At 37.9% G+C, this 9,761-nt stretch overlaps 2 protein-coding genes across 2 annotated transcripts; both read right to left on the bottom strand.

Moving 5' to 3' along the window:
* Positions 1–1,758: 1,758 nt before the first annotated feature.
* On the bottom strand, positions 1,759–8,979 carry LOC116055853. The gene is made up of 7 exons (XM_035995035.1): positions 8,885–8,979; positions 8,039–8,341; positions 7,350–7,654; positions 7,081–7,183; positions 6,954–6,985; positions 6,602–6,825; positions 1,759–1,858 (listed from the first exon to the last, which is right to left on the bottom strand). The coding sequence occupies exons 1-6, from the start codon at positions 8,928–8,930 to the stop codon at positions 6,757–6,759; spliced, it is 858 nt and encodes a 285-aa protein (XP_035850928.1). The 5' UTR covers positions 8,931–8,979; the 3' UTR covers positions 1,759–1,858; positions 6,602–6,756.
* Positions 1,919–5,505, bottom strand: LOC118493797. The gene is made up of 6 exons (XM_035995033.1): positions 5,267–5,505; positions 4,423–4,734; positions 3,753–4,079; positions 2,359–2,460; positions 2,234–2,265; positions 1,919–2,105 (listed from the first exon to the last, which is right to left on the bottom strand). Exons 1-6 carry the CDS (start codon positions 5,430–5,432, stop codon positions 2,037–2,039), a joined length of 1,008 nt encoding a protein of 335 aa, XP_035850926.1. The 5' UTR covers positions 5,433–5,505; the 3' UTR covers positions 1,919–2,036.
* Positions 8,980–9,761: the final 782 nt, after the last annotated feature.

The raw sequence follows: 9,761 nt of genomic DNA, 5'->3' as shown, positions 1-9,761 counted from the left end.
AACTTTCAGACATGTTGCTCACGTCACATCTACGTCGTTTCTCTCAGTTGGAGGCTGCTCAGTAACGCTCAGCGCTCACCGGAAAAGTGCTTCTAAAGGCCTTCACTGGTCTCCGTCCAGAGACACGGGATCTGTTGGTCCATTCTTATATACAGTCTATGTGCACACCGTTTTGAGATTGTGCGAGACACATCAGGGCGGTGCAGACCCTCACAAGGGCGGGAAAACACACAAGGCAGGAAGTCCAACAAGACATGAATTTTTATATGAGAAAAAAATTCAAAATTAATAATTGATTAAAGAACGTGTTTAGGCCAACAGAAATCGACGGCAGTACAATTATTCAGAATCATTTAAAGCTTGATTAATTCATTTATTTGGTTATTTTGAGTCAGAAAAAAACTTTCCAACAAGCTTAAAAAAAAGTTGAAATAAAAAGTTAAAATAAAGATAATAATACATTTATATGGGGGAAAAGACAAACATTAAAGGGGCTGTACTCAACATTCAGAACATTAATATAGCAGTAATCAACAGTAAATATTTGCTATGTAAAGATGTAGTGGAGTAATGGCAGCCGGAGCAGAGAATGAAGTCACACTCCCTCTGTGTGTGTTGTAATCGTTGTTTCTCTGTTCTTTGTTTTGGTTGCCAATCTTGCAGCGTGGCACATGCACATGAGTACCGTGACCAGAGACGGTTTAGAACCGAGACACCCCAACTCGGAGTAGTTTCCTGTATCTGTGTCAGGTGGGCTCCGCTACCGCCACGCCTCTTTAGGAGACTAGCAGCAGGTCCAAGTGGATTGATTCCAGTGAGAGAAGTGAACGTGAACACAGATTATGAGCGATCCTTTCGCCCCATAGTCACCAAAGTAAATATTGGACCCATTACTAACAAGCCACATATCTCCAGAACATTCTGAAACTAAAATGGCATTTTTTAGACGGACACATCAGGAGAAAATTAACTTTGATTTGAGACCTGTTTCTGTCTCGGGACTAAACTCTCACGAGATCTGGCAACACAGAGAAGCTAACATCAGCTAACGTTTGGGAACGCCCTAACAACACTAATCTCCATGATGCTAAATCTAAGTCTTTTAGCTCTGTAAATATCTAACTTTAGCAAAAGAACATATTAATAAATTATACAAATATAACTTTTCATCCATCCACATGGCGTTCACTACACTCACTCACTCCACGCCCCTTTAAAGACTGAAATCAAATAGACAACAATGGCAGAACAATTATTCAAAATCAATTTATTTGGTTTCTTCGAGGCAGAAGTAAAACTCTCCAACAAGCGGAAGATACATCTGACATATTATAAAAGTGTGTATATATATATATATCTATATATATATATATATATATATATATATATATATATATATATATATATATATAAAGTCTGTATTACACATCCAAAAGACCATTTCATTCAAGTTGTGTCCACATGATGAATGTAAGTTCAACATACACTCTTCTTTTAGCTCTGTTTTTGGTCTCTACCAACTCCTGAGAAAATATCTGTCTCTTTAGCTACCCTATAATTAATTAATTATATTATATTAATTAATTAAATTACCCAATAATTTATAGACCTACAAGTCCAGCTAAAATGATTAGCCGATTAAACACTTAGTTGATTGACAGAACTGTTTGTATCGTTTCCAGTTTTTAAAATGGAAGGATTTTTCTGCATTGAGTACTTTTACTTTTAATACTCTAAGTACATTTTCCTGATGATACTTACATACTTTTACTTCAGTAACATTTTCAATGCATGATTTCTACTTGTAACACAGTATGTGTTGGTATTAGTACCTTTACTTAAGTTAATGATCTGAATACTTCACCACTAGATATATTTGCATATTTTATAATGCATACATTTTATATTTGCCTGAGGCATATGAAGAACGAGCTATATGCATCCTAAATATAAACCAATCATTTAAACTGAAAGCTTTGATCACATGAGTACAATGACTGATGGTATTTGACTTTCTGATGATCTGAAGTTGTTGATCACTGCGGTCGAGCAGCAGCAGGACGTGCTTCCACGTTTTCATACTGGACGTCGACGCCATTATTCACCTGTGAAGTACAACACGACACATGAGATCCTGAAAAACTGTTTCAAGGGAACGAACCAGAGAGACTGCAGCCTCTGAGTCACAGTAGTAACAACAGACTCACATAAAAAAGTACATTTTTTAACTCACATTATTGTCATTTTCAAGTGGTTTTGTGTTCACTGGGAAAAGAATAATAAAAAAGTAGTATTAAGATTCTGAATGTATGATTTCATATTAACGCTTCTACTAAATTATAATTATTATTTTCTCACATTTGTTTCTGATGACAAGAACGGTGATGACAATCATGAGGATCAGTCCGGCAACACGCGCAGTCCACATGACGTAGCTCAGAGGAGACACACCTGTGGGATCTGTTCAACACACATCACTTCATAATTAAGCAGAATAGTTTAAGATTGTTGATATTTGAACTCAACTGCCAAACAAATAGGCTACAACCCCCCTTTCAGATAACTACTGGCTGGCCGGCACATTCATTTGCTGCCTCCCCCCTCCCCCCCACCATCAACTGTTGCCGCCTGTTGCCGATTGGCTACAATAGTGCTTTGGTGGCTTGTGTACTCCTTTCTGTTTGTTGTCCATTTACACAGCCAGGGCTGTGTATTAACACCAGGTTTTTTGATTTTCAGAGCACTCAGAAAGAGTGAAAAGAAAAATCTGTTATTATTTTTATATTTTTGAACATACAACATACAATTGAAGTAGAACAAAAACCCTCTATCTATTTATGCATTTTTCATGTGTTTTACATTCTTTCGAACTAGTCCTACGCCGTGATTTTAATCTTCTTGAATCTTTGCAGGTAGTATGTGTTCACCCTCATGACAAAACGTTATCCAAAGAATTTTGATAGTTGAAAAAATGCGCAAGTTACAGCAACTTCCTTTCTAAACAGGAAGTTTTGTTATCTTGGCAACAATTATTCCGATTGCCACAAAACTTTAAAAAGTTGTTCCTCATGGCCGGTTTAGCATCTGTGCCAAACTTGGCTGCAATCGGCCATTAAATGGCGCCATTTTAATTTTTTTTCAATAATCGGCAAAATATCAATATATGGGAAACCTACTTTGTCTAACTGCTCCTGGGGCGTGAGTCCGATCGGCATAAAAACTTGCATATAGACTTGGAGGGCCCTCATGACAAAAAGTTATCAAAATAATTTTGATAGCTAAAACAACGCGCAAGTTATGGAGGACCAACTTCCTGTAGGTGGGTGTCGAAACAGGAACGGTTGTATCTTGGCAAGTTATTCCGATTTACATGAAACTTAGAATGTGTGGTCTACATGTGATATTGCGTCCACCAGTAACCCCCGGGGCAATGAGTGAGGGCCTGTCATCGTCGTCATTAATTAATGTAATTTTTCATTGTGATGTTTTACTCTGATTTGTTTTATTTACTGTATTTAACTTAACTTATAGGGACCATCAACTTGTCAGGGACTAAGGATGGAAATTAGTCTTTGGCTATAATCTTGTATATTTACATTCTTCGAAATGTTCATTAATATACACTGTCCCTTTTTGAAATAAAATAAACTTAGCCTTTAATCCAAGGACATGAAAACCACAATGTTGGAATTTTTTAAACGTGACACTTTGTCTCTGAAGCTTTGTATCTGGTCGGCTGCATATTCTCTTACCTGGGTTAGATATTTCTGTCTGATTATGCGTCATCTCTTCTGTGAAGTCAAGTGTGTAGTCAGCCTCTATCTTGATGTAAGAGCTTTCACCAAACTGGCAGGTGTACTTCCTGTTGTGGCCACTCTGACGCTTCACAGTCAGACGAGAGACACAGTCCGTCTGTTGGAGGACACGGTACCCATCACCTTCACCAAGCAGCTCAGCTCCTGTCTCATCCACCCAGCGGATGCTGTTCTCTAGACAAGGATGGTCAATTCTAATCAGAGAGCACTCTAATGTGACTTCACCGTCCCTCTTTGGATCAGCGTCTGGTGGAGATGGAGAGACTGAGAGAAAACAAGTGATGGTAAATGGATTGCATTTATTTATATTGCGCTTACACACTACAGTCCCCATTCACACATAGCTCAGGGCACAGCGTCCCCTGATAACTGCTAACTCAGCATAAAAATATTTCATCTTACAGTCAGCAACTTTACTACAAGATCCAGACAAGTTTCTTTTCTATGTTTCTATTCCTTGTTTTACTGAGTTAAAAAAAAATGGAATCAAACCCTTTCAGTGGCATTTCAACAAATGACAGGAAAAGGGTGTTCAGCTGAAACCCCAAAAAAGCATGTCCGAAAAGTCAATTTCACTTTGAGTTTTTTTTATGGAAATGATACTCACTTGTCAGAACACTTAGATATGTATATACATTCTTAGTGTCTCCCCCCTGCCGACAGATGTATTGACCAGCATCCTCAGCAGTGATGGTGTTAATGACCAAAGAGCAGTCAGTGTTCACACTCAGCCTGGCAGCTCGGGCTGATCTCTCTGTAACTTTTCCATTCCTGACCTCAGTGAGAGTCTCAGGTTGATCTCTGTTGTAAAGCCACGTAACCATGGAGCATGTTGGGGGGGAGGATGATTCAGTGGTACAGGACAGAACAGCTTTTTGTCCAGGTCTCTTATAGAGAAAGGATTCTCTTCCACTGATGCCTGATGGACAGAAAAGGAAAAAAAAATGTGCTAGTGACAATTTATACATTCAATTATCTGAATACAGTAAATATTTTGATGATTTTTCTGACTTCCCCACTCTGTCTCTGTTTCTCAGCCCCAAACTCACTGCTTCCTACTGAAGACTTCAGTCTTTGAAAATAGGTAACACATATGTTTTGAAAAGGCACAGCAACTTCCTAAATCAACTGGGAATTGTAAAATAGTGTACGTTGGGCTATTTTTTTCAGCTGCACTGTCCAATGCAAAGCCGACGACTGTTTTAAGACACACAGGAAAGGGTTGCTATGGTTACAGTGCAGATGTTGTTAATTTAAGTACTGCTATACAATACATTATGTTATTTAAAAACCAGACATCACCAATTTAACATTCAGAGATAGAAGAACCCCAAAGATATTTTGGTTTCCTGTGCTGGTTTATTTTTTTAAGGCTATATTGATAATAGGGAAAGTTTACATTTTATAAAAAGATAAAGACATAAATAATAAAATAAAATCAGAGCAATTACCTTCAAACTGAATCACAAATATGAGGAGTAATTCCAGTCGAGCCATTCTCTGTGTGTTCTCTGGAGACAGCCGATGATCTCTGAGACTTTTTGTGTCCGGCTGGTGCAGCTGATGATAAAACTTCCTCTTTGAGTTTCTGAGTAAAAACATCATTTGAAATGACATCAGTCACCACAGCCTCTCAAAATTAACCAAACAATACGTAGGAGATCATAGGTGTCAGAATGTCTACATCCTTTGAGCAACACTCCACACAGCATAGGAATATTTTTTTGAAGAAGTTGTTGGTTGGTCAATCATTAATTATTACGCACTCCCCTGTGTCTTGGCACGTCATTTAGATAGATATATACTTTATTCATCCCGAGGGGAATTTTAGGCATCCAGTAGCTTAGACAACCATAACACAACAAACACACATACACACATATATCTTACATACATAAAAATCACTCACAGAAAATTAAAGACTTATAAAAAGTTATAAAAAATCACTCACAGAAATGTAAAGAGTTAAAGGTGATATGGTAGACTGTGTGCAATGGTGGTAGTGCAAAAGAGAACAGTTCAGGGATTGAACAGTGCAATAACTTATTATTAAATATGAACTATTTAATAATAAGTTTAACTTATTTTACTATTTATTTAAATTTATTTTATCGTTATTAATACATACTGTGTGTATATGTTTATACTTATATTGTTTATATTCTTTTTATCCTTCTTATATTTGAATGTGTGACATGCTCCAACAACACCATGACAAATTCCTCGTATGTGCAACGTACTTGGCAATAAAGCCCTTTCTGATTCTGATTCTGATGCTATGACTATGAAAAGACAAGAATGTAAACATAATAGAATTAGAATTGCTTGATATATATATATATATATACATATATGTTAAGAACAATATATAACAGGGAATAAGTTATAAGATGCAGATGTTATGACCACAGTCCAGATTGTATAGCAGGGCTAATATAGCCTATAAGACAGTCAGGTGTACAGCAGACAAAATGATATAATGGTGGGGGCTGAGAGAGACAGGCTCATGCTGAAAAGTCCATTTCTCCCCTCCCCCTACAACACTGTACTTCTTTAAATGGGATGAACTTTAGTCAGTTACAGTAATTGTGTATATTCTACCACATTTGTTATGATTTCAGGTCAGATCTGAGTAACCTGGGGTCATTTCATTTTATTAAACCCACATGTAGCAGATTTTACAAACATCAACACTGTTGAAAAGCTGGCATCTCCAAGATCTAAAAGTTTGAAGAACATGGTTGCTTCAGCTGCACAAGAAAAGTAAATGTTATGGATTTGAATACTTCTTCCACCACTGGATATATTTGCAGTACTTGAGGTGTATGAAGAGCGAGCTATATGCATCCTAAATATAAACCAATCATTTCAACTGAAAGCTTTGATCACATGAGTACAATGACTGATGGTATTTGACTTTCTGATGATCTGAAGTTGTTGATCACTGTGGTCGAGCAGCAGCAGGACGTGCTTCCACGTTTTCATACTGGACGTCGGCGCCATTATTCACCTGTGAAGTACAACACGACACATGAGATCCTGAAAAACTGTTTCAAGAGAACGAACCAGAGAGACTGCAGCCTCTGAGTTACAGTAGTAACAACAGACTCACGTAAAAAAGTACATTTTTTAACTCACATTGTTGTCTTTTTCAAGTGGTTTTGTGTTCCCTGGGAAAAGAATAATAAAAAGTAGCATTAAGATTCTGAATGTATGATTTCATATTGACACTTCTACTAAATTATGATCTGAATTTTTTTCTCACATTTGTTTCTGATGACAAGAACGGTGATGACAATCATGAGGATCAGTCCGGCAACACGCACAGTCCACATGACGTAGCTCAGAGGAGACACACCTGTGGGATCGGTTCAACACACACCACTTCATAAATAAGATCAATATTTAATCCCCTGCAGGACAAAATAACCACAGAGCTACATATTTTGTGTGTGCTACATTTTGTCTCTAATGGTTTGTACCTGGTGGGCTGAATATTCTCTTACCTGGGGTAGATGGTTTTGTCTGATTATGTGTTATCTCTCCTATGAAGTCAGGTGGGTAGTCAGCCTCTATCTTTACATTCTTCTGCTTATCAACAAGCTGGCAGGTGTACTTCCTGTTGTGGCCACTCTGACGCTTCACAGTCAGAAAGGAGACACAGTCCGTCTGTTGGAGGACACGGTACCCATCACCTTCACCAAGCAGCTCAGCTCCTGTCTCATCCACCCAGCGGATTCTGTTCTCTAGCCAAGGACGGTAGCTTATACTAAACAGAGAGCACTCTAATGTGACGTTACCGTCCCTCTTTGGATCAGCGTCTGGTGGAGATGGAGAGACTGAGAGAAAACAAGTGATGGTAAATGGATTGCATTTATTTATATTGCGCTTTTCTAGTCTTAAACACTCAAAGCACTTTACACACTACAGTCCCCATTCACACATAGCTCCTGAGCCACAGCCTCCCCTGATAACTGCTAACTCAGCATAAAAATGTTTGATTTTTTTCTTTTTTATGTTTCTATTCCTTGTTTTACTGAGTTAAAAAGTGTGAAGGTGGACTGAACCAAATGGAATCAAACCCTTTCAGTGGCATTTCAACAAATGACAGGAAAAGGGTGTTCAGCTGAATGAGGCTGAGCTCGGCACACATTTTGTCTCCAAAAAAGCATCTCCCAAAAGTAGAATTTCCTTTTTGAGTTTTTTATGGAAATGATACTCACTTGTCAGAACACTTAGATATGTACTGGTATCTTCCCACTGCCGACAGGTGTATAGACCAGCATCCTCAGCAGTGATGGTGTTAATGACCAAAGAGCAGTCAGTGTTCACACTCAGCCTGGCAGCTCGGGCTGATCTCTCTGTAACTTTTCCATTCCTGACCTCAGTGAGAGTCTCAGGTTGATCTCTGTTGTAAAGCCACATAACCATGGAGCATGTTGGGGGGGAGGATGATTCAGTGGTACAGGACAGAACAGCTTCTTCTCCAGGTCTCTTATAGAGAAAGGAAACTCTTCCACTGATGCCTGATGGACAGAAAAGAAAAAAAAAATTGTTAGTGACAATTTATACATTCAATTATCTGAATACAGTAAATATTTTGATGATTTTTCTGACTTCCCCACTCTGTCTCTGTTTCTCAGCCCCAAACTCACTGCTTCCTACTGAAGACTTCAGTCTTTGAAAATAGGTAACACATATGTTTTGAAAAGGCACAGCAACTCCCTAAATCAACTGGGAATTGTAGTTTTTAGGAAGCAGAAGAAAATAGTGTACGTTGGGCTATTTTTTTCAGCTGCACTGTCCAATGCAAAGCCAACGACTGTTTTAAGACGCACATGAAAGGGTTGCTATGGTTACAGTGCAGATGTTGTTAATTTAAGTACTGCTATATTATGTTATTTCAAAACCAGACATCACCAATTTAACATTCAGAGATAGAAGAACCCCAAAGATATTTTGGTTTCCTGTGCTGGTTTATTTTTTTAAGGCTATAATGATAATAGGGAAAGTTTACATTTTATAAAAAGATAAAGACATAAATAATAAAATAAAATCAGAGCAATTACCTTCAAACTGAAGCACAAAAATGAGGAGTAATTCCAGTCGAGCCATTCTCTGTGTGTTCTCTGGAGACAGCCGATGATCTCTGAGACTTTTTGTGTCCGGCTGGTGCAGCTGATGATAAAACTTCCTCTTTGAGTTTCTGAGTAAAAACATAATTTGAAATGACATCAGTCACCACAGCCTCTCAAAATTAACCAAACAATACGTAGGAGATCATAGGTGTCAGAATGTCTACATCCTTTGAGCAACACTCCACACAGCATAGGAATATTTTTTGAAGAAGTTGTTGGTTGATCAATCATTAATTATTACGCACTCCCCTGTGTCTTGGCACGTCATTTAGATAGATATATACTTTATTCATCCCGAGGGGAATTTTAGGCATCCAGTAGCTTAGACAACCATAACACAACAAACACACATACACACATATATCTCACATACATAAAAATCACTCACAGAAATTTAAAGAGTTATAAAAAGCTATAAAAAATCACTCACAGAAATGTAAAGAGTTAAAGGTGATATGGTAGACTGTGTGCAATGGTGGTAGTGCAAAAGAGAACAGTTCAGGGATTGAACAGTGCAATAACTTATTATTAAATATGAACTATGACTATGAAAAGACTAGATGTTATGACCACAGTCCAGATTGTATAGCAGGGCTAATATAGCCTATAAGACAGTCAGGTGTACAGCAGACAAAATTATATAATGGTGGGGGCTGAGAGAGACAGGCTCATGCTGAAAAGTCCATTTCTCCCCTCCCCCTACAACACTGTACTTCATTAAATAGGATGAACTTTAGTCAGTTACAGTAATTGTGCATATTCTACCACATTTGTTATGATTTCAGGTCAGATCTGAGTAACCTGGGGT

This window comes from Sander lucioperca, chromosome 19, assembly GCF_008315115.2.
Source record: "Sander lucioperca isolate FBNREF2018 chromosome 19, SLUC_FBN_1.2, whole genome shotgun sequence".
Classification (NCBI taxonomy): Eukaryota; Metazoa; Chordata; class Actinopteri; order Perciformes; family Percidae; genus Sander; species Sander lucioperca.
Note: the sequence above shows the minus strand (reverse complement) of the source record. Positions and strands in the feature narration are given on the sequence as shown.